Consider the following 24,447-nt stretch of genomic DNA (forward strand, 5'->3'; position numbering starts at 1 on the left):
AATTATATGGTAGTTAATTTTTTTATAGTTTTCTGTAATTAAAATATTACCACCATTATATTGTTATTAATTATTTTTATTTTGTTTTTTTCAAATATTTCCTGAGTAGCAGTTTGCTTCGTGTGAAATGTGGGCGCGTAAAGATTATGACCAACTTCTGTTTTTGTAACTCACGAAAGATTCAAGACGAAAACTTTTGGTTTTGATTTTGATTTATGTTATTTAAATTTGTGACCAACATTATGTATGTATTATGTGACCAACATTAGGAATTTTTATCACTTGCCAACTTTTGTTTATGTATGGATTTATATTATTATGTCATTTTTTGATTTTTTTTTAGCTATTTTTCAATTGCCAACATTAGTTATTTTATTTATGTATTTATATTATTATATCATTTGCCAACATTACAGGTTATTTTTATATTTTAAATAATTGTAAAACAGGGGTTTTTTTTTTTTTGAGACGGCATAACACCCCGTCGCAAAAAAAAAGCTGTGCCAGGCTTTTTGCGACGGCAGCCATACCGTCGCAAAAGGTGTGGAATTTATTTGAGAAACAAGGCTTTAGCGACGGTGAAATTGCCGTCACCAAAAGTCATTAACACCACATTTTTGCGACGGCATTTTTTGCGACGGAATTTTGCCGTCGGCAAAATCTATTTAGCGACGGAAAGCTTGTGCTGTCACAAAAAAGCCCAGATCTTCATCCACTATCGGCGACAGAAATTTGCCGTCGCAAAAAAGAAATATTCCCGTCGCAAAAAATCATTTTTTTTGTAGTGATACATATTCAATAAATCTATGTGCATAGAAACTATATACAGAGAATAATCCTATATGTATTAATTAGTGTACCAATTAATAATGTGACATAATTTAAGATATTTTTAGTATTTATAATTTATACAATGAGTGTGGTTAATAATAATGTCATAACTAGTATTGATACACTAGTTAATACACTAATTAGTACATGTAACACCACTAATATACAAAATGAGAAGGGATGGATCTCATATGTGTATCTTACACATATGGGCCCGATCCCTTATAAGATATCTGTGTTCCCTTTTTTGTATGATTTATATGTTCCTAACACTGTTAATATATACTAGCATTTTAAGGCTAGGAGTTGGTACCTCAGAAAATGGAATCTTAAGGTTTCCTCCTAATTCCTACTTAAATAATCCCCGTGTTGGTTTCAGTGCATTTGTTCAAGGATGGAGCAATCGGGTAGTAATGGAAATCCTTTGTCGAAACTCGATCGCGATACTCACTCTTTTCCGATGAAATATCTGGTGAGTTTTTTTTGCCCCTTTTTAACTTTTCTAAATTATTCACATGATATAAATTTTCAAATTTATCATACCAAGGATATAGCAGCGGTTCTGCTTGTTTTGATGTTGTGAGCGTTGATTTCTGAGCCGTAGAGCACACATGAGAGTAAATTAACACCTGCACATAAGAATGCAATAAACACCGTGACAACTCATCCACTCTTATCCCTCAAAATAACAAAAACAACTCAAATAAATAATTCATAGGTAAAACATATCTTAAACCAACGAGAGTAGTTACTTTTATAATCAGCAATGCCTTCGTCCTCTTGAAGAATGACTTCTGAGGACTCTATCTTTTATAAGAATAACAATTATCTCGGACTTCTATATTCAGATAAGAATGAACTCTTTTAAGAGTCATCTTTATCCAAACAGAAAGTCTCAAATCACCTACGATTCTTATCCTCTATCTAAATATTTCGAATTGTGATAATATCGCATCATATCTCGGCCACAGGTTAACAACCTCGGCAACTTGGCACCTCCACGTGATACCTCGATAAACACCTTGAGCTACGTGAACATCTCTAAAAATATATCCTCACAAATGTCGATTAGTTGAACAAAAATTGAGAAAAATATTTTTTAAAGAAAATATTTTTGAATCATTTTCTCAAACATAACTTATTTTTAAAAATTTTGTAAATTAGTTTTTACTAAGTTGACTCTCATTCACTATATTTTTAACATATTTAGTCATTTTAAATAAATATCTTAACTCACTAAAAAATCATAAATAACACTTTATTTAATCAAAAAAATTTCTTTTAGGCAATAAATATTTTTGTTTTAAGTGCCAATCAAATGAGAAAAAATAAAAATAAAAACAAAAACATTTTTTATGTATAAAATTAATTTACAAAAAAAAAAAAATTTTATAAAATATTTTACGTTAAAACAAATGGAGTGAGAGCGTAAAATTATATGAAAGACATGTTGTGTTTATGAGAGATCCAGGTTTAGTTTCTAAAACAAAATTCTCTGCAGAAGAGGTAAACGATTCTCCAATCGAGCAAGTCCGCCTGACGGTGCCAATAACAGATGATCCAACATTGCCTTGCTTGACATTCCGGACATGGGTTTTAGGGACTCTTTCATGTGCTATCCTGGCATTCTTGAACCAATTCTTTGGTTATCGCCAAAACGCGCTTTATATTTCCTCTGTTTCACCCAAATTGCTGCTCTTCCAATTGCAAAGTTTATGGCAGCATATCTGCCAACCAAGTCGATCCAAATCCCGGGAACAAAATGGACATTTTCGATGAATCCAGGGCCATTCAACTTGAAAGAGCATGTTCTTATTACCATTTTCGCCAATTCAGGTTCGAATTCTGTATATGCAGTGAATATTATTACCATAGTGAAGGCGTTTTATCATCAGCAACTTCATCCTCTTGCCGCCATGTTGTTAACCCAAACTACCCAGGTGCTTCTCTTTCTCTCTCTCTCTTTTAGCATCTTCATTTGCAAGTCTCTTTCTCTTTCAGCATCTTCATTTTGCTGAATTTTCTTGATGGTGTCCAATGGACTGTTTAGATGCTTGGGTATGGATGGGCTGGTATTTTCAGAAAGTTTCTAGTTGATTCACCATACATGTGGTGGCCTTCTAATCTGGTTCAGGTCTCCCTCTTCAGGTGCGCTCTCTCTCTCTCTCTCTCTTACATGCCTATTTTTATGATCAAATTCGTACACACATAAAAGAACTGTTTGTAAAAATTCTCTGTACACTTGGCCTTTCTCCTTCATTTAGATTGGTTTAATTTGGTATTGTGGCAACTGTAGGGCCTTACATGATGTTGAGACTAGGCCTAAAGGAGGACTAACTAGACTCCAATTCTTCATAGTGGTACTCATATCAAGCTTCTCATACTACATCGTCCCCAACTACCTCTTCCCATCCATAACCGCTCTCTCCTTTGTCTGCTGGATATGGAAGGACTCTGTAACTGCTCAACAAATCGGCTCAGGTCTCCGTGGCCTTGGCATTGGCTCATTCGCTCTTGACTGGTCCACAGTGGCTGGTTTTCTGGGAAGTCCTTTGGCTACTCCTGGTTTTGCCATCCTCAACATACTGGTTGGGTACATAGCACTTTTGTACGTTTTGATTCCTATTGCATATTGGACCAATTCGTTTGAAGCCAAGCGATTTCCGATTTTCTCAGCCCATGTGTTCAATGCCAATGGAGGGTTGTACGATGTTTCGAAAGTTTTGAATGAAACAACGTTCGCACTCAATAGACAGGGTTATGAGAGTTATAGCAAGATTCATCTGAGTATCTTGTTTGCCTTCGCTTATGGTCTCAGCTTTGCTACTTTGTCTGCTACATTGTCTCATGTTGCACTATTCAATGGGAGGTATATCATTTTCCCTATTCTGTCTATGGTGTGTCCTTGCCAATTCAACAAATTATTTATTTATTCTATTTTATTTTTGTGTGCAAAAAAGAAAAATAAATAAATAAAATAAAATAAAACGAAACAAAACAAAAACTTGAGGGTTTGGCGTATACAAAAGTTTTGAAAACAATTGATAATAAAAAGGAAATTTAAACAAAACCCCTCTATTAGACTCTTGTTTGATGAAAATAACAGTTCAATTTATTTTATTTCATAAATCCCTTAAGGAAGTAAAATATATTTTTTTTTCTTCTTAGATAATATTGCCAGAGTAACATGTTATTGTGAACTAGAGTAACATGTTACTATCAAACAGAGTAACATGTTACTATTACTGTTTACATTAATTTTGACAGTAATAATTTTTTTTTTTTAAGAATTTCATAATTAACATGGATCTTATTTTATAGATCTTGATAAGAGAATTTTAAAAATACTAATTTTATTAAAAACTGACATCTACAGCAAAAGTTATATTATTTTAAAGTTTAATATTTTGATAATATTGGAATGTTTTGAACTTTTCCAGTAAAAATTTTTGTGATTATGCATTAAAATTTTATTATGAGAGGGGTTTGGCCAAATCCCCTATAATAAAAAGAAAAAATTGCAAATTAGTTGAAACTTTACAAAATATTTGCAAATTCATGAAAAAGTTTAGAGTTTTAATTATTAAAATGGGCAAAATTGACTTTACCTCTCGTGGTTACGCCTCGGAGCATTTTACTCCCTTATAGTTTAAATATAGGAAAAGAGCACCCTTATAGTTTGGGACTAAAAAGCTATGAGTAATTTTTTTGTTAAAGATAACGGAAGGTGTGCCGCACTCTCTCAAATTGAGAGTGAGCAATACAAAAGTGTTTAGTTAAAGTCAAAAATTAAAGCAAATATCAATAATACCCTCAAATTCATCTCATTCTCCAAATTAAATCTTAAACTTAACCAAATCCTAACCCTAATTGTCATCTTTTACAACAAATTTAATTTAATATAAAATGTTATTAAATGAGAAATTGGGTTAAAAATTAAATAGTAGATTAGAATAATTTTATGGTAATAAATTAAATTATTTAAGTTAATTTATTGTTTAATTTATATATATATATATATATGTAAATATTTGATTTAAAATGTTATTAAATAAGAAATTAGGTTAAAAATTAAAAATTAGATTAAGATAATTTTATGATAATAAATTAAGGTATTTAGGTTAATTTATACTTAATTTGTTAAATATATATATATTTATGTTTAATTTAAAATGTTATTAAATAAAATAATTTTAATAAATTAGGGTGTTTAGTTCAATTTATGATTTAATTTATATATATATATATATATATATATATATATTTATATGTTTACTTAAAAATATTATTAACTAAGGTAACTTTATGATAATAAATTAGTGTTCTTAGTTTAATATATGATTTAATCATATATATGTTTATTTTAAAATTTTACAAAAATTAAAAATTAGATTAAGATAATTTTATGGTAATAAATTAAGGTGTATAGGTTAATCTTATGGTTTAATTCATGGTAATTTTTTGCTTGATTTAAAATGTTATTAAGTAAGAAATTGGGTTAAAAATTAAAATTTAGATTAAGGTAATTTTATAGAAATAAATTAAGGTGTTTTAGTTCACTATGATTTTATTTATTAAATATTTGATTAAGATAGGAAATTATATATATTAGAGAAGAGAAAGAGAATATACCATAGGGGTATTTAAATAATTTTGTATTTACTTTTAGCAGAATTAGTTTTGTACTTTAGTCCAAAACCATAAGGGTGTGTTTGATTGGGGGGATTAGGAGGGGGGACTATCCACTATTTGGATTGTAATCCAAATAGTGCACCTTATCCGTCGTTTGATTTTTTTTTAGTCCGGCGGACTCCATGTCCGGCCGGACTCCATGTCCCTCATATGGGGGACTATCCTGTCCTGGGGGGGGGATAGAAAGTGGGGGACTAATCACTGTTTGGATTATATGCGAAAATGACCATTTTGACCCTCTACTATTTAATTATGTATTATATTTAATAAAATTCAATAAAATTTAAATGTCTCAATTTAAAAATAAAATTGATGATACAGGCCGTCCCGAGTGGATGGGTCAGGCTGGCCCAGGTTCTTCAGGTTCTGGTTTCGGGTGGTGATTCCGTCAAATGACCTGCAAGCAAGTCCAAAGGGGAACGGGGCAGTCCCCCAGTGAACCCTCCGGCGAGAGAATTAGTAGAAGGAAGACAGGAAAATATAGCGAAGAAGATGGAGAAATGAAAAGCTTAACCTTATTCTTGTGCTTCTCTTGTTGCTTATATCCTTTGGTAATCATTTCACTGTCCTTTGTGACGTGCCCCCCTTTTCGCCGAAAGCCTGTGCCGTAGCTTACCTTGTTCAGGGTGAGGGGGCTCTGTTCCGACGGGGAGGTGTTGTCGTAATAAATGCTGTGATGGGCTGCATTAATGGTGATGTGTTGTGGCAATAACTCTGCAGATCTTTGTCTGCTGATGTGGCCTGTGTCTCATCTGTCATGTGTCCGAATGCCCTTGGGTGATACAGTCCAGGTGGACTCCAGCTGTCCTGGGCTTTGCCAATTAAGTTATGCTACGGGTCCGAGGTGATGGGTTCGGGGCGGTTTGCCGTGGGCTGTATGCCTCGTGGGCCTGTCCATGTCAGTAGTCCCCCATTTCCGAGTGCAGCTTTAGTCCAACGAAGGGAATAGTAATAAGGAAGAGAAATTCGAACCGAATAGCTGACCGTGAGGGTGGCCGAGTAGGAGGCGTCGGCCGAGAGGCGTGTCGACCGCGAGGGTGGCCGAGTGAGAAGGGTCGACCGAGAGGCGTGCCGACCGCGAGGGTGGCCGAGTGAGAAGGATCGACCGAGAGGCGTGCCGACCAGGACGGCGCGGGGTTCGAAAGGAGAGGGGGTGGGTTGGGGCCATGTGATGATTTGAAATGGAAAAGACAGGGGAAAGGGGGGGACAGTGGGGAAGGGGAGAGGACAGTGCATCATGGCCATACACGTGGTAATATCGTGGGGGAAGTGAAGCGTTGGAGCAGAAATGAAACGATAGGTCACGAGTGGGGTTTTGAAAAGGCGGCTTTGGCGGTTGATTTGAAAGGTTTTGAAACGGGCGAAAATTAATGCGGATCCACGGAATACGGGTAAACCGTGGGGTGTTAGTATCATGCGTTTCAACTACCTGTGTACAAAAACCCAAAATATCCAAGTGTTAATTCCTTCACTGCAGACGACATACCTGTGTTAGCATTTTCTGAACTTCCTCATTCCTGCGTCAGAAGTGAGTTGCAAGTAAACCCTAGAAATGGCACAAGAAGAAGGAGTTAATGTGAGGGTGGACCCGTTGGGGGATGATGATGGGGAGGAGTTAGCAGCGCAATACAGGACGGAGGTGCGAATGGTGGGGGAAACGGTGGGAGAATCGCAGGCGTCGGTCCTGGTATTGGCGCCACAGCCACTAAGCCAGGTAGAGCTAGATCAGTGGCACACTAAGACAGATAGATCCACACTCACGGCGGCGGATTTGGAGGTGATTAGGGGACGGTACCAGATTCCGGCGGAGGTAGAGTTACGGCTGCCAACATCAGGGGAAAGGCCGTCTACTGTGAGGCTAGGGGAATTTTCCCTGTACGAGGAGGCGCTAAAAGGGGGGCTGAGGCTGCCACTGCCTCAAGTGGTGGTTGACGTGCTAAATCGCCTGGAGGTAGCGCCGGGGCAATTGATGCCCAATGCGTGGAAGATTATGCTGGCCTGTGCGAGTGCGTGGCCTAAGGCGAATGGGGGGGAGGCCATGACGATAGACGAGTTCTTCTCGTGTTACAAGGCGTCGGGGCAGCAAGAAACTTGGGTCACCCTACAGGCGGTGATGGGGAGGGGGTTGGTGGCAGGGCTGCCTACGTCGATCAAGGGGTGGCGGCCACGGTGGTTCTTCGTGGGAGTTAATGGGGGGATGGGTGTACGCACCATCTGGAAGGTGCCAACCTGGTCGATGGAGTTGAGACTGGGGGCGGTGGCGGAAGAGAGGGTGAAGAGAGTGAAGGAGTGGAGAGAGAGAGAGAAGGTCAAATGGGACGATCTTGTCCAGCCGTCTGCACTGTTTGAGGTGGGGTTGGGACTGCAGCCAAAAGGTGGAGACCTCGGCCGGGCGGAGTTGGAGGAGAGGAGGAGAGCGCAGGAGGTAGAGGACCGAGCCGTTATGGCCAAGGCCAAGAAGTTGATGGAGGCGCAGAGGGACCGACCGCCTCAACCGATCGCGCGGGAGAGGATCCGACCGCGTCCCAGGCCATTGGGGGAAAAAGACTTAAGCAGCTTTGAGCCGCGGCCGCCGCCTGTAGACCCTGTAAAAGAAAAGGCCAGAAAGGGGGTGGAGCCTCTGAAAAAGAAGAAGAAGAAGAGGAGTGCCCCAAAGGAAGCTGCAGAGGAGTCTGAGGCCAAGAGGGCGAAGGTGGCCCCAACGGAGGTGGAGGTCCCTGTGGCAAAGGACGCCCCAGAGGTGGTGGAGATCATCCCGATGGTGGAGGTTGTGGAGATTGCTCCACCAGTGCAAGTGGAGGCTGGGGTGAGTGAGGCGGCGCCGAGCGGAGGGGAACAGGTCCAGAAGAGGCCTGATTCCCAAGAAGGAGGGGTTCGTCTGGCCACTGCGATTTATCACGCGCGCGCGGTGGCTGGAAGGTTGGAGGGAGAAGAAGGCCCAGCCAGGGCGAGGGCAGACCGCCTGGTGAAGATTGTGGAGGAGGGAGCTCTGCGCGCGGCATCTGGGTATAATGAGGCCGACCTGCTAAGGGGGTTATGCTCCGCCCAAATGGAGGTAACTACCTTGGCGGGGGCCCTTCTTAGGAAGGCTGGGGCTGCCAAGTTGAAGGCTGAGGAGGCCAGGGCCCAGTTGGCCAAATTAAAGAAGGATAGTGCCGACTGGAAGACTGCCCATGCCGATCTGCCAGCAGTCAAGTTGGAACTGGAGGACACACGCCGTAAGGTTGTGTCGCTGGAGTTCCAACTGGCTGGTGAACAGAAAAAGTTGGAAGAGTCTGAGAGGGCCTGCGCCGTGGCAATCGAGCGGCATGAAGAGGCCATGACCAGCAATGAAGAGCTGGTCAGGCAAAAGGATGAAGCGGACTTCAGAATTGGAGATCTGTTGAAGGAGTTGGGGGAGGAGCGTGCCAAAGCAGAGGAGGAGAAGAGGAGGCTTCTGAGGGAGTGGGAGATGGAGAAGGCGAAGGCGGCGGCGGAGCTGGAGAGTCTGAGGAAGGGGGTGGAAGAGGAGAGGGCGACGGCGGCTGCTAAAAGGGGGGCCCTGCAAAAGGAGCTGGACGAGGAGAGGGCGAAGGCAGCGTCTGAAAAGGCGGCCTACCCTGATCTATGCGTCGCAGCAGTAGAGCAATATAAAGGGTCCCCCGAATTTCAGATGGTGGTGGATGCTGCTATCGCCAGGAGTCTGGCAGGTCAGGAGTCTGGGGGGGTGGGCCCATCAAGGAAGATTGCTGGAGGTAGGACAGAGGCAGAGGTGATTGAAAGGTTCCAGCAGTCAGACTTCTATAAGCACGAAATGGCCGAGTTCTGGGACAGCGGTTGGAAAATGTTCAAGCGCAGAGCTAAAGACCTGTTCCCACACTTGGACCTTAGTAGTGTGACAATAGGCGAAGATGATATGGCCCAGACCCCCCTGGACGAAGGCGTTGAAGAAGAGGATCTGGCATCTAGCGAGGAGGAGTAGCCAAGGAGAAGAAAGACTGGGCGTGCTCTGTGTTTGTTTTTTTTTTTTTTAACTTGTAAACACATTGTAAAGGAGTGAATGAATGAAGGTATGGAGAATTTAACTGTAATGAAGTTGTGTACAAAGATAATTTAATTGTAATGGATGAATGTATAGCCAGTTGAATTTTGTGTATTGTGCTTATGTTGCCAGCATGAATGAAATGTTGTAATTAAAACTGGTCATAAAGATTGGGTCAATAAAAATATTGTGCAACGTGAGAGTTATACAAGTTAAAAAATTGAGAGTTAAAACTGGAGTTGTATGAAAATATTGTCAATAAAAATTGGTCATAAAATATTGTCAATAAAAATAATGCGATTGGAGTTGTATGAAAATTGAAAAGATAATGGAAAAATTGGAGTAAGAGGCAGGTTGTAAATTGTAACAAAATAGTTGGCGAATAATCTGATCAGTAAATGTAATACGTGAGAGTATGTGGAGAATTTAAGTAGGTAAAGACGTGGTCCTGGAACTGTGAAGAAGCTTCAGAATGTGACTAAGTGTTGAAAATGTGGTGCTGCCTGGTGTTGAAGTGCTCAGTCAGGCTGAGGCTGTTGAAATGCTTGGTTGGCTGAGGCCTTTGAAGTGCTCGGTCTGCCGAGGCTTTGGAGTGCTCAGTCTGGCTGAGGCTTTTGAAGTGCTCGGTCTGCCGAGGCTTTTGAAGTGCTCGGTCTGGCGAAGGCTTTTGAAGTGCTCGGTCTGCCGAGGCCTTTGAAGTGCTCGGTCTGGCCGAGGCTTTTGAAGTGCTCGGTCTGGCCGAGGCTTTGAAGTGCTCGGTCTGGCCGAGGCTTTGAAGTGCTGCAAGTGAAAAAGTTATGGGAGCGACATAGAGACAATTGAATTATGAAAATCGAAATCACCAGGCGGCGTTTGCATTATGTATAGAAAGGGAAATACAACGATATTGTCAATACAAAAGTACGAATTATTGATAGTAACGCTTCAAATGTTCCGCATTCCAGGGATGGGGCAGGTCTCGGCCTTCCATGTCTTGAAGTCGGTAAGTGCCTGGTCGTGGTCGGGTCTTCACAACGTAGGGCCCCTTCCATTTTGCTGCCAGTTTACCCTCGGTTGGATTCTTTGTAGCAAGAGTCACTTCTCGTAAGACGAGGTCCCCTACGGAGAACTCTCGTGGTCGGACTCGGCGGTTGTAGTGTGTTCTCATTTTCTGCTGGTACGAAGCCGATCTGACAGCAGCGGTCTCTCTGAGCTCTTCGATGAGGTCCAATTCTATTTGGTGGAGTTCTTCGGCTGCGGCCAGATCCGGATGTAAAATCCTAGGGGTGGGCAAGCCGACTTCTACCGGAATAACCGCCTCAGCGCCATATGTTAAGCGAAAATGTGTTTCACCAGTGGGAGTGCGAGCGGTGGTTCGGTAAGCCCAGAGTACATTTGGCAGTTCCTCAGCCCAAAGGCCTTTAGCAGCTTCGAGCTTGGTTTTGATGATTTTCAGAAGGGAACGGTTGGTGACCTCAACTTGGTCGTATGCTTGGGGGTGACCGGGGGAGGAGAAGCATGGTTGGATGTGGAGATCTGCACAAAATTTTCTGTACTTCGCGTTATCGAATTGTTTGCCATTGTCAGAGATAATGGCTTAAGGGATGCCAAATCGGCAAATGATCGATTGCCAGATAAACCTGGTGATGTTCCGCTCGGTGATTGTGGCAAGGGGTTCAGCCTCGACCCACTTGGTGAAGTAATTAATGGCAACGATCGCGAACTTGGTCTGACCTCGACCGGTGGGAAGCGGACCGACCAGGTCGATCCCCCACTTGGCAAACGGATAAGGGCTGCATAGTGTGATTAACTCTGTAGGAGGGGCGTGAGGGATGTTGGCGAACCGTTGACATTTATCGCATTTGAGCACGAAGTCGGTCGCATCCTAATTGAGAGTTGGCCAAAAGTACCCAGTACGGAGTATCTTCTGGGCAAGGGACCTCCTGAGTGATTACCACAAATCCCCTCATGGATCTCCTGCATTACGTAAGTTGCTTACGCTGGATTGAGGCACCGTAGATATGGCCGGGAGAAGCCGCGTTTGTACAATATATCGTCGACAATGACGTAATTGGACGCTCGAGATCGGACTTTGGAAGCCTGCTGCTGGTCATCTGGGAGTACTTCTGTGGTCAAGAATAGGAGGATGTCGGATGCCCAAGCGATAGGTTCATTTTGAATGTATTGTATAGCTTGTAGATCGGGTGAAACGGCCGGGTGGTGTAGATATTCAATGCGGACATCCTGGCTGAGAGTAGGATGATCAGCAGAGGCCAATTGAGCCATCTCATCTGCTTTGGAGTTTTCTGCCCGAGGAATATGCCTGATGTGGAAGGTATTGAAGAGGCGAGCAAGGGGGAGTGTCAGGTCTCTGTAAGCTCGCATCGTGTCGTCCTTGGCATCAAAGTCCCCCGTCATCTGACCGACGACGAGTTGGGAGTCGCTGAAAACTCGGAGATGGCTGACCCCTATGTCCTTGGCAAGGCGGAGTCCTGCTATTAATGCCTCATACTCGGCTTCATTGTTGTTTGCTTCAAACAAGAGACGGAGGGCACATTTGAAGAAGCCGCCCTCAGGAGAGGTGAGGATGAGGCCGGCACCGCTTCCTTCTCTTCGGGACGATCCGTCGACATTAAGAGTCCAAGAATGAGGATCTTCTGGCTCTGTTGGAGTTGGTAGGGGCGGAGGTGTTGTGGTCGGGGTCAGCTTGGTGAACTCCATGATGAAGTCAGCTACGGCCTGCCCCTTAATTGCTGTCCGAGGGCGGTAAGAGATGTCGAACTGGCTGAGTTCTACGGACCACTGCATCAGTCTACCTGAGAGTTCTGTTTGCTACATGACCTTCTTCAGGGGTTGGTCGGTGAGGACCACAATGGAATGAGCTTGGAAGTATGGGCGGAGTCGTCTGGAGGCAATGACCAAGGCCAGGGACAGTTTTTCCAGCAAGGGGTAGTTCTACTCCACGCCCTTGAGAGCCCGACTGATGTAATAGACCAGCCGTTGGATTAAGCCATCTTCTCTGAGGAGAGCTGCACTGACTGCGGTTTCCGATACCGCTAGGTAGAGGAAGAGGGGTTCGCCCGTGATTGCTTGGGAGAGAAGGGGGGGTTGGCCATGCATTGCTTTAACTGTTGGAAAGCCTCTTCGGATTCAGCTGTCCATTCAAAAGTCTTCCGAAGAACTTTGAAGAAGGGCAAGCACTTATCTGTCGCACGGGAGATGAACCGGTTGAGGGCCGCCACTCGGCCCGTGAGTCTCTGAACTTCTTTGACCGTCCTAGGCGACTGCATCTCAACCAAGGCCTTGATCTTCTCAGGGTTAGCTTCGATACCGCATTGACTGACCATAAAGCCCAAAAATTTGCCGGACCCTACGCCAAAGGCGCACTTCTCTGGGTTGAGTTTCATCTGGTACTTACGCAAAGTGGCGAAGGTCTCACGTAAGTCAGCAAGGTGATCGGAGGAGTATTTGCTTTTGACTAGCATGTCGTCGACGTAGACTTCCATATTCCGACCTATTTGGTGGTGGAAAACGGCGTTAACCAGCCGCTGATAAGTGGCCCCAGCATTCTTCAATTCGAACGGCATTACACAGTAGTGGTAGGTACCTCGGTCGGTGACAAATGATGTGTGCTCCTGGTCGGATGTGTGCATCAGAATTTGGTTGTACCCAGAGAAGGCATCCATGAAGCTGAGCATTTGATGACCGGCCGTGGCGTCGACCAGCAAATCTATGCGGGGAAGGGGGTAGCTGTCTTTGGGACAAGCTCGGTTCAGGTCAGAGTAGTCGACACAGAGCCGCCATTTGCCATTGTGTTTGCGGACGAGGACCACGTTGGACAACCACCTAGGATAGTCCACATTTTTGATGAATTGGGCCTCGAGGAGTTTGTCAACTTCGGCGGCTATGAGGGTGTTACGCTCCGGGTGGAAAATGCGTTGCTTCTGGCGGTAGGGTCGAAAGTGGGGCTCGATGCTGAGGCGATGGGTTATGAAGGAGGGGTCGATGCCTGGCATGTCAGAATGGGTCCAGGCGAATACATCTCTGTGCTCGGTCAGTAGAGCAGTGAGGTCGGCCTTGACTTGGGAAGGTAATTGGCTGCCAATCTTGGCGGTTCTGATTGGGTTGGTGGGATCAATGTTAACTTCAATAAGTTCCTCTACAGGTTCACCTCTGACCAGCTCGTCCTCATCTCGGACGTCAAGCCCTTCGATGATCATGGCCTCTTTTAACTTGACTTCCTTGAGCGAGGCGACATAACACTCCCTGGCCACAGTCTGCTCTCCTTTGACAGTGCCGACACCGGGATCGGTAAGAAATTTGATGGCAAGATGATATGTAGATGAGATGGCTTGGAAGGCGTTGAGGGCTGTGCGGCCGAGGATGATGTTGTAAGCAAAGGGGCAGTCGACCACAAGAAAGGTGAGCAACTTAGTGGTCTGTCGGGGGTGCTCGCCAATGGTGATAGGTAGATTGATGGAACCGATGGAGGTAATGCGGTCGCTGGTGAAGCCGAGAGGGGTTTGGAGAGGAGACAGACTCTCTTCCCCAATCTTGAGCTGGCGGAAGCAATTGAGGAAGATAATGTCTGAAGAGCTGCCGTTGTCTACGAGGACTCGTCTGACTTTGTAGTTGGAGAGGATGGTGGAAATGACAAGAGGGTCATCATGTGGGTAACGGACTCCTGCACAGTCGGTGTCGGTGAAGGTGATGGGTTCGATCCATTGTTTTGACTGTTTGGGAGGTCGGTCCACCGTCGCCACTGCTTTGTCTGAGCCTTGTCTGATTTTTCTGAGTTCTGCCTTCTGAGCTGAGCGGGATGGCCCCCCGCAAGCAAGGCCCCCCGAAATGACTCTGATTTCTCCGACTGGTGGAGGGGGATTGCCCGGAGGCCGAGGCTGTGGTGGCGAGTGATCGTGGCCTTCATTTGGTGGGGCTTGATTGCGGGGTGGTGTGAGTCGCCGATTGTTCCTGGGAAGGTTAGTTCTTTGCCTCTGTGCGGGGCGGGGGTCTGTGAATCGGCTGAGGCGGCCCTGGCGGATGAAGGTCTCGACCTGGTCTTTGAGGTTGATGCACTCGTCGGTAGTATGGCCATGGTCTTGGTGGAAGCGGCAGTATTTGGACTGATCCTTCCGGGTGGAAGGGTTTCTGGACGGTAGGGGCCACTTGAGGGGGTAGTCCCGCTGGATTTGATTGAGGACGTGCTCCATGGGGGAGTTGAGAGGTGTATACCGCTCAAACCGACCAGGTGGTCTGGTCGGAGTCGGCCGGTCGGTTCGGGGGGGGTCGGTCATTATAGTGGGGTGTTTGGCTATTATACTGGGCGGTTCTGGGCTCGGAGTCTTTCCTCTTGTCTCTGGGGGTCGGATTTTTAGGGGTCGGCTCTTGCCGAGCGGCCAGGGAATCTTCAGCATTCATGTATTTCTGGTTTTTGGATAGTAGAGCTGCCATGGTGGTTGGAGGGTTTTTGGAGAGGGAGAAAAGGAAATTAGACGACCGCAGGCCGGCCATGAAAGCGGTGAGGATGACCTTATCGTCATTCTCCGCTATTTGAAGGGCTTCAGTGTTGAACCGGGTGACAAAGCTGCGGAGCGACTCCCCCTCGGTCTGACGAATGTTAAGGAGCTGGGTGGCTGGGCGTCTCTGACGCTGGGCTCCAATAAAGTGGCTCAGGAAGGAGTCACTGAGGTGTTGAAAGGTGGAGACGGAGTCCGCCGGGAGTTGGCTAAACCACAGCCGAGCTGATCCCTTCAGTGTCACTGGAAAAGCTCGGCACATGATCTCGTCAGGGAAAGCATGGAGGATCATGAGGGTGCGGTAGGATTCCAGATGGTCGACTGGGTCCGTCGTGCCATCGAAGGAGTCAACGGTAGGCATCTTGAACTTGGTAGGCAATGGTTTGTCGCGGATGGAGGCAACAAAATGCGAGTTGGTGGTGACTGAGGGCTTGTGCTGAATGTTCTGCATGACCCCTTGTAGTTGGAGTTTTATAGCTCGGATTTCAGCGTCCCAGAGGGGAATGTTGTCGCCATGGTCGATCAATGGAGGCTGGACGCTGCTAGCTTCCCCCTCAGGAGCCAGTGCTGCGACTGGCGGGCGTGGAGGTGGAGGTGGTAGGTTTTCATGTTGGGGAGGAAGGGGCTGCGAGCCTTCTGGGTTAGGCGGAGGGGGTTGTGGAGCAGTATGGCCTGGGGTTATTCCTTGGTTGGGTGGGATATTTGAAGGTGGAACGGGGGGGTTTCTCTGGAGTAACACATTGATCAGGGCCTGGTTTTGCTCGGCCATGCGGTTAATGCTGTTGGTGAGCTCGATGATATATTGTAGTGGGTTAGTTGGGTGGGAAGGATCTGTTTGGTGATCGGCGGCGTTGTGGTGAGAAGCCATGGACCTAGTCGTGACCATACACCTGGACGGGCGAGAGGGAAAGGTGATGGTGAGAGGGGAGGGCTCCGGCGGTAGTGAACACAACTAGCGCACGGATAAACCACTAGATTCCCACAGACGGCGCCAACTGATGATACAGGCCGTCCCGAGTGGATGGGTCAGGCTGGCCCAGGTTCTTCATGTTCTGGTTTCGGGTGGTGATTCCGTCAAATGACCTGCAAGCAAGTCCAAAGGGGAACGGGACAGTCCCCCAGTGAACCCTCCGGCGAGAGAATTAGTAGAAGGAAGACAGGAAAATATAGCGAAGAAGATGGAGAAATGAAAAGCTTAACCTTATTCTTGTGCTTCTCTTGTTGCTTATATCCTTTGGTAATCATTTCACTGTCCTTTGTGACGTGCCCCCCTTTTCGCCGAAAGCCTGTGCCGTAGCTTACCTTGTTCAGGGTGAGGGGGCTCTGTTCCGACGGGGAGGTGTTGTCGTAATAAATGTTGTGATGGGCTGCATTAATGGTGATGTGTTGTGGCAATAACTCTGCAGATCTTTGTCTGCTGATGTGGCCTGTGTCTCATCTGTCATGTGTCCGAATGCCCTTGGGTGATACAGTCCAGGTGGACTCCAGCTGTCCTGGGCTTTGCCAATTAAGTTATGCTACGGGTCCGAGGTGATGGGTTCGGGGCGGTTTGCCGTGGGCTGTATGCCTCGTGGGCCTGTCCATGTCAAAAATAATTTTATTTAACTTTTTATTAATGTTTTATTTATTTAATTTTTTAAAATAATTTTTTATAGATATTTTATTGATGTTTTATTTTAAAATTTTGTTTATGTTTTATTTAATTTCATTGTTTAAATTTAATAGATGTTTTAATAGATGTTTTATTTAAACAATTAAATGTTTAATTTCAACAATAAATAATTTCATTTATTTAAATTATGTTTTATTTAAACATTTAAACAATTTGTACATGAACATGTTTATTAAATTATTTCAACATCTGTACATCAACATGTATATTTATTTAACATCTATTAAATTATGTTTTAATACGTCAACATTTGATTATATCTACATTTGTTAATTGTTAATTACATCAACATTTGTTAATTGTTTAAACATAATCTATACATCAACATTTATTTAATTGTTAATTGTTTAAACATAATCTGTACATCAAAATAATTTCAATGTTAATTGTTTAAATAAAAATTTAAACATTTAACCATTAGTATGTTTAATTTCAACAATAAATTTTTATTTGTTTAAATAAAAATAATCTATACCAGTCAAATTTTTTTATCAATATTAGTATGTTTAAATATCTTTAAACAAAATTTAACCATTAGTATGTTTAATGTTTACTAAAAATAATTAAAATATTAAAGATATGTTTAATATTGCTATTACATAGTAAACAATTGAAAAAGGGTAAAATAGTCTTTTTTTCATTTATCCTATCCAGTCCGTCCAACCAAACGTTGGATTCACTGAAAATAGTCCTATCCAGACATCTAATCCCATGAAAAAACAAACACAGGATACATATCCAATCCGACCAAATAGTCCGGGAGATTCACAGTCTCAGAATTCAAGTCCGATAGATTCTAATCCTCCATTTTCCAATCCGTCCAATCAAACACACCCTAAAAGGCTTCTTTGCCTATATTTGAGCTATAAGGAGTAAAGTACTCCCAGGCAAAACCACAAAGGATAAATTGAATATTGACCTATTAAAATTGATAAAATTTACTACTAATTTAAAATTATTTTTGAAAACTTACACTGATTTGTAATATTTCCTAATAAAAATAAACAGTCATATTTGATTGTAAGAATGTGGCCAAAAGTCTAGAAAAAAGTAAGGAAAGTTCTAGCTTTGATGACTATGAGGCAGGAAAGTGTATGAACTGAACAAACACCCCCCCCCCCCACACACACAAAAAAAATAACAAAAAATAACAAAAAAACAACAAAAAAAAGAACATAGGAAAGATGAAAATTCTATGAATTTTTATTACTCAATCACCAATAGCCTAGCCTCAAAAGTTAAATATCCAATTTATAGTTAACGTTGACCAAATCACAATTCACACCTGAATTATGCCAAAATTACCTATAATTAATATTTAAAATAAATAATTAAAAAACACTTTCTAAAATTTTTTTGATTTAAAACCGATTTGTCTGGACCCAAAATTAAACAATCAACTGTTTCGAAAAATTGTAAATTTTGTAATTTCAAGACCTACTTTATTTGTTTTTTGGATTGAATATGGATATTTTGAGGGAGCCTCTATTTGCACACACCATCCCCCTTTCCTCACACACTTAATGATATTTTTTTTATTATATTTTTATCCTAAAATAAAATTATCAAAATATCCCTTTCTTCTCCAACCAAAACCCTAACCCTAACCCTAACCCTAATACCCAGCACAATGCCTCCCCCTCCGGTCATCTCCTTCCTCCCTCCGTCGCCTCCCCCCAGCTTCCCTCTTCTCGAATTGAAGCCCCACCCCACCCCATCATTTATCGCTCACTCACTCACCCACCATCCCTACCACCCCCGTAACCCCTCACTTCAGGACACAACACCACCGCCGCCGCAGCTTCTACCCCTTCGCCACACACACACACGCGCGCGCGCGCGTACACACACACAGAGGAGAACCTAGATCTGGAAAGAATCAACATCCGAAGCCCCCTTTTCGCGACTGAGAGGGGAGAGAGATAGAGATCGAGGGGATGGGCTGGGCGTCGCGGTAGTGTTGCCGGTGGGTGAAGGAAGGGGTGGGAATGGCGACTGGAAGGGAGGTGGTAACGATGGTGTTGCGTCTCCGCCGGTGAGGTGGTTGCCGGCGAGGTGGTCGCCGGTCTGAAAGGTGTGTGGATTGGGAGAGTTGGAAAGTTGTGTTTATGGGGGATATAATTGGAATAAAAGTGTGTGTAATGAGTAAGTATTTTATTTTTTATTTTTTTAGGTGTGTGAATTAAGAAAGATGTGCAAATAGAGGATTGAGTGTGTGCAAATAGATGCTCCCATATTTTGAGCTTGATCCACAACTTAAAAAAAATGACAAAATTATCATTTTGCCATATAATCAAACTGCCCCAAACGAAGGCTATATATACGTCTTTAATTATGTAGAATTTTATAAATTGATTGGCAGTACCATTTGGAAACAAACAAAGGCATCATTCGAACATAAATTTGGAGATGTGCACACAAGACTGATGAAGAAAAACTATGATGCAGTACCACAGTGGTGGTTTTACTCACTGCTGGTGGTGGTGATTGGACTAACCATTCTCACCTGTGAAGGCTTTGGGAGACAATTACAGCTGCCTTACTGGGGAGTCCTACTCGCAATGGCCTTGGCTTTCGTCTTCACCTTACCTATTGGCGTCATTACAGCCACCACCAACCAGGTATACTACACTACATATCATTTACTTATAATAATGCTTCTCAAAATATGCTATGTATGTTATATTTTATTTTTCTACAAAATATATATTTTGTTATACTTTAGTTGTTGAAATTAGTGATGTTCAAAATTAATAGCAGGAGCAAGTGTAGTTTTGAAGTTATATATATATATATATATATATGAAACCTCAACAAAATCTAAATGATCAAATACTCACATGATCCCTGAAGTATGAATTTTGTTGCATTTGTTCGCTCAAATATATGATTTATTTTATTCACTTTGTTGCGTTTTGATCCCCCCCCCCCCCCCCCCCGGTCCCCCCTCCCCTCCCCTCCCCCTTTTATTTTTAATTTAAGTGCATTTTTTTTTTTTGGTTGTAAAGTTTAGAAAATACCCCTAATGTTATATCGATTATGAACAGCTGACACTAGAGACCAAAGTGTAACAGATCATATATTTCATGGGCCAAAATAAAAAATAATAAAAAAGTTTACAATATTTGAGATTAAAGTTTAATAGATTATATATTTTGAGGACTAAAATGGAAGATTAAAAGATTGGGAATAAAGTTCAATAGGTAGCAAAAATTAGGAATCATTAGTGTAATTTACCTAAGTATTTATATATACCATATATATATAGCTATTCTATTGTATAAAATACACAACTCAAAACAGTTTTAAATTTTTATTATGCTTTTTTCTGTTCTAAGAATACCCATAGTGTTAACTGCTAATAATTACTACCAGTTTTCAAATGCAACCCATTTCTTCATTCATCAAATTGCCAAATAGTTTAGATTTAAAATTACAAGCGCATCGTATTTATACCAAGAACTATATATAAACAACTAGGCTAGTCCTAGTTGGTCATCATAACTCTCCTAAAGGCTTTGTCCCAAGAAAGAGGTCATGGGTTCAACTTCTATTGGTGTCAATCTAACAATTAACAACTGAGTTTGACAGATAAAAAAATTAAAAAAAAAACTAGTATATATATACACACCTTCCTACATAATCAGTTTCTTGTTACAATTTGTGCTAAATCACATTCTGATATCTTAATTTGTGGAAGCCAGCAACCAGGACTAAATGTCATCACTGAGCTTATCATATGTTACATGTATCCGGGGAAGCCTCTTGCCAATGTTGCCTTCAAAACCTATGGTTACATAAGCATGAGCCAAGCAATCATGTTTCTCTCAGATTTCAAGCTAGGCCATTACATGAAAATCCCTCCAAAGTCCATGTTTGTTGTTCAGGTAATAATCACAAGCCCCTCCATTCTCTCTCATTCTCATTGCAACTATGCTTGAAAACAGTTGTGAAAACGAAACTAAATAGAGCGGTTAATACTTATCTATGGTTGTTAATGAAGTTAGTGGGAACGGTAGTTGCATCCTCTGTCTACTTTGGCACGTCTTGGTGGCTCCTCAGCGCGGTGGAAAACATGTGTGATCCAACAAAATTGCCTAGTGGAAGCCCGTGGACGTGCCCTGGAGACGATGTTTTCTATAACGCGTCGATTATATGGGGCGTCGTTGGTCCACTTCGCATGTTTGGAAGTCGAGGCTTATACCAGAAGATGAACTATTTTTTTCTCATTGGCCTTCTTGCGCCGGTGCCTGTTTGGATCCTCTCGCGGATTTTTCCTGAGAAAAAGTGGATCCAGCTCATAAATATGCCGATTCTGTTAGGTGCTACGGGGAATATGCCGCCTGCCAGGGCAGTGAACTATTTGTGTTGGTTGTCGGTGGGCCTTTTCTTCAACTTTGTTGTGTATCGGAGGTTCAAAGCGTGGTGGGCGAGGCACAACTACATTCTGTCTGCTGGGCTAGACGCGGGGGTTGCGTTCATGGCGATTTTATGCTATTTCACATTGCAAGTTAGAAACATCGATGGTATAAGTTGGTGGGGATTGGATTTGGATGATCATTGTGTTGGACAATCTTCACTGTATTTAAAAAGATTTAATTCTGTTGTGTACAAAACAACAACAAGAATAAAAGAAATAGAGAAAAGGAGAGAATATGTTTGATTACAAAAATCAAACTCGAAATAAAAAAAATAAATAAATAAAAACAAAACAGATTTTATTTTGTTACAAAAATAAAATTAAAATCTGAATAAATAAACAAATAAAAATAACACTGAAAGTAATTAAATAACTTACTTGATTTAATTTCTTCGAATTATTTTTGTGATCAAGTCCAGTGTTTAACACTGTCTCCTTAAGACAGATTCGTCCTCTCCACGGTGCTTTCAGAATTCGGACGTCTATCTCCCAGGATGAAATGATCTTCCACAAACAATAGCAGCACTACTAATTGTTTGCCTTACGAACACACTTAGTGTTTACACTCTTTCTTTTGAAAATAAAATGCAGCAAGATGAAGAATAGAAAACAGAAGTGAAATACGAAATTTCTGAATCCAAAACATCAAATGAGGGTGGTCCTATTTATAGATGTGAAGGTGGCTCTTCATTTTGAATTAAACAGGTATGTAACTCTTGGTTTTGAATTGAACAGGTATGATACCTGTTGGATTTGAATTCAAACAGATAGCAAAACGGGAAGGGCCCTGTTTGGGTGTGCATTAATTCCAAAACAGTTTATTTCTGTTTGAAACCGGGAAGGGCCCTGTTTGGGTGTGCACTATTTCCAAAACAGGTTATTTCTGTTTGAAACCGGGAAGGGCCCTGTTTGGATGAACAAAAAATCCAAACCAATTTAATTTGAATTATGGATTTTATTTTAATAAAAAATAAAATTAAATTCAAATGTTTTTGGCCCAAAAAGATTAGAAGCCCAACCCAACCACACACCACGCACCACGCACCCGCGCCCAAGCCCAGCCCAGCCCGCCCGACCGACCGGACGGACGGCGGCGGCGGCGCGCGCGCGCGTGTGTGGTGATTTTTGGGTCCAATGGGTCTAGCCCATTTTGCCCATAACCTCTCCCTCTAAAACACTTGGGTACCCCTTGGGGCACACCCCAAGTATCACACCCTAAGCCTTATAAACCCTTTCAAAACCTCCCACCAAATCAATGTGGGACAAGCCAATTTACAACCTTAAGGAATTTCCACCAAAACTCCATTTCCATGGAGCACACTTTGGCTTCAATTTCCCATTCACTCGGTAATGGTTTTGAGCAACCAAATATACTACGTGAATCACAACGCGGCATAGAACGCGTTACCACTTTAACCCGTGTTAATCGACACTCGGGGCCCACCTAAAAATAAACCTAACTTAGGAAAAAATTAACCATTTCCAACAATCCCCCACATGAATGGAATTTGATGACAACGGAAATGCAACAATATGCAGACTTAACGAAAGAGTATAAGTCGAAAATATCTTGCATCAGGATAGGTAGTTTTCGGCTTTGAACCTTCCCTAGTGATAACCTATCGGACTTACTGGCTAACCAATGGACGCGATGCCTTGAATTGTTCAGCCGTTTGTGTAAGCCAAGACAATAGATTTCACACAAAATATCTTCTAACACATCGTGGTTCTCACTGTTGTGTTCATTTTGGCCTTGAACGCACCTGGTTTTCATAAGTGTTTCTAGAGAATTTAGCCTCTTCATTCTCATAGAACCGGCCCCAGTTCAACACTCATATAGGTGATTCTTATTGTGAGTATCTCTTTATACTCGTCTTGATTTTATGCCTTAATCAAGATATAAGTAATCATTAAAAGCAAAGCTTATCCTTATACCCCTGCAGACAACATATGTTGCAGATATCACTCTCACCATAGGAATGGGTAGGAATTTTAATCCCTTGGTGATTTCTGGCGAGCCATACATAACTTAGTTGTCCCTTTGAACTTAGTTCTTGGGATCTCCAGTCATATAAGTAGGGTTACCATTATGACGACTCTTATGTAATAGGCTTTAATCCCATCCCCTTTGATGAACTATACACTAGCTCTTTTGTCAAACCTTTTGTTAACGGATCCGCAATATTCTCTTTAGATTTTATATAATCTATTGAGATTATTCCGTTTGACAACAATTGCCTTACGGTATTATGTCGACGACGTATATGTCGTGACTTACCGTTATACATGTGATTCTGTGCCCTGCCTATTGCAGATTGACTATCACAATGAATGCAAATAGCTGGCACAGGTTTTGGCCACATTGGAATGTCTTCTAAGAAGTGACGAAGCCATTCTGCTTCTTCACCTGCTTTGTCTAAAGCAATAAACTCGGATTCCATTGTGGATCGTGCGATGCAAGTTTGTTTCGTGGACTTCCAAGAAACAGCAGCGCCTCCTAGAGTAAAAACATATCCACTAGTGGATTTTGAATCTTTAGTATCTGATATCCAATTGGCATCACAATAACCTTCGAGTACTGCTGGATATCGAGTAAAGTTCAAACCTTGATCATGAGTAAATCTTAGATATCTAAGAACTCGAATGATCGCTTTCCAATGGTCTTCTCCAGGGTTACTAGTGTACCTACTCAATTTACTTATAGCATAAGCTATATCAGGACGAGTACAATTCATTAGGTACATTAGGCTTCCAATGATTTGGGAGTATTTTAACTGAGACACTGCATCACCTTTATTTTTCGATAAATAAAGACTGATGTCTACAGGTGTTCTAGCTAAATTCAAATCATCCTTGATAAATTTATCAAGAATTTTCTCAATATAATGAGATTGAGATAATGCATATCCGTCAGATGTTTTAGTAATTTTCATTCCTAATATAACATCTGCGACCCCCATATCTTTCATATCAAATCTCTTGTTAAGCATCTGCTTAGTTGATTTGATCATGTTTTGACTGCTTCCAATGATAAGCATGTCATCCACATAAAGACAAACTATGACATATCCTTGGTCAGTGTTTTTAACATAGACGCATTTGTCACATTCGTTTATCTTAAACCCATTAGTAAGCATTGCATGATCAAATTTTTCATGCCATTGCTTAGGTGCTTGTTTTAATCCATAAAGGGATTTTACAAGTCGACAAACTTTCTTTTCTTGCCCTGATACTACAAACCCTTCGGGTTGTTCCATATAGATCTCTTCATTTAGATCACCGTTTAAGAAAGCTGTCTTAACATCCATTTGATGTA

The 24,447-nt window shown here is 42.3% G+C and overlaps 1 protein-coding gene across 1 annotated transcript; it reads left to right on the forward strand.

Annotated features, from left to right (window-relative positions):
- Positions 1 to 91: 91 nt before the first annotated feature.
- Positions 92 to 21,342, forward strand: LOC145800053 (oligopeptide transporter 1-like). The gene is made up of 9 exons (XM_082889711.1): positions 92 to 199; positions 1,211 to 1,303; positions 2,333 to 2,771; positions 2,882 to 2,979; positions 3,128 to 3,700; positions 19,074 to 19,332; positions 20,416 to 20,598; positions 20,715 to 21,273; positions 21,305 to 21,342. The coding sequence occupies exons 3-9, from the start codon at positions 2,421 to 2,423 to the stop codon at positions 21,340 to 21,342; spliced, it is 2,061 nt and encodes a 686-aa protein (XP_082745837.1). The 5' UTR covers positions 92 to 199; positions 1,211 to 1,303; positions 2,333 to 2,420.
- Positions 21,343 to 24,447: the final 3,105 nt, after the last annotated feature.

The sequence above is a fragment of the Camellia sinensis genome, chromosome 9 (genome assembly GCF_055761805.1).
Source record: "Camellia sinensis isolate YWXY chromosome 9, ASM5576180v1, whole genome shotgun sequence".
Classification (NCBI taxonomy): Eukaryota; Viridiplantae; Streptophyta; class Magnoliopsida; order Ericales; family Theaceae; genus Camellia; species Camellia sinensis.

Excerpts from the sequence above, each read along its gene's own strand:
- LOC145800053 (XM_082889711.1), top strand. The coding sequence starts at position 2,421 with ATGGGTTTTAGGGACTCTTTCATGTGCTATCCTGGCATTCTTGAACCA. Across the intron at positions 2,980-3,127 it reads GTTCAGGTCTCCCTCTTCAG|GGCCTTACATGATGTTGAGA; the intron begins GTGCGCTCTCTC and ends TGGCAACTGTAG. Across the intron at positions 3,701-19,073 it reads GTTGCACTATTCAATGGGAG|TACCATTTGGAAACAAACAA; the intron begins GTATATCATTTT and ends ATTGATTGGCAG.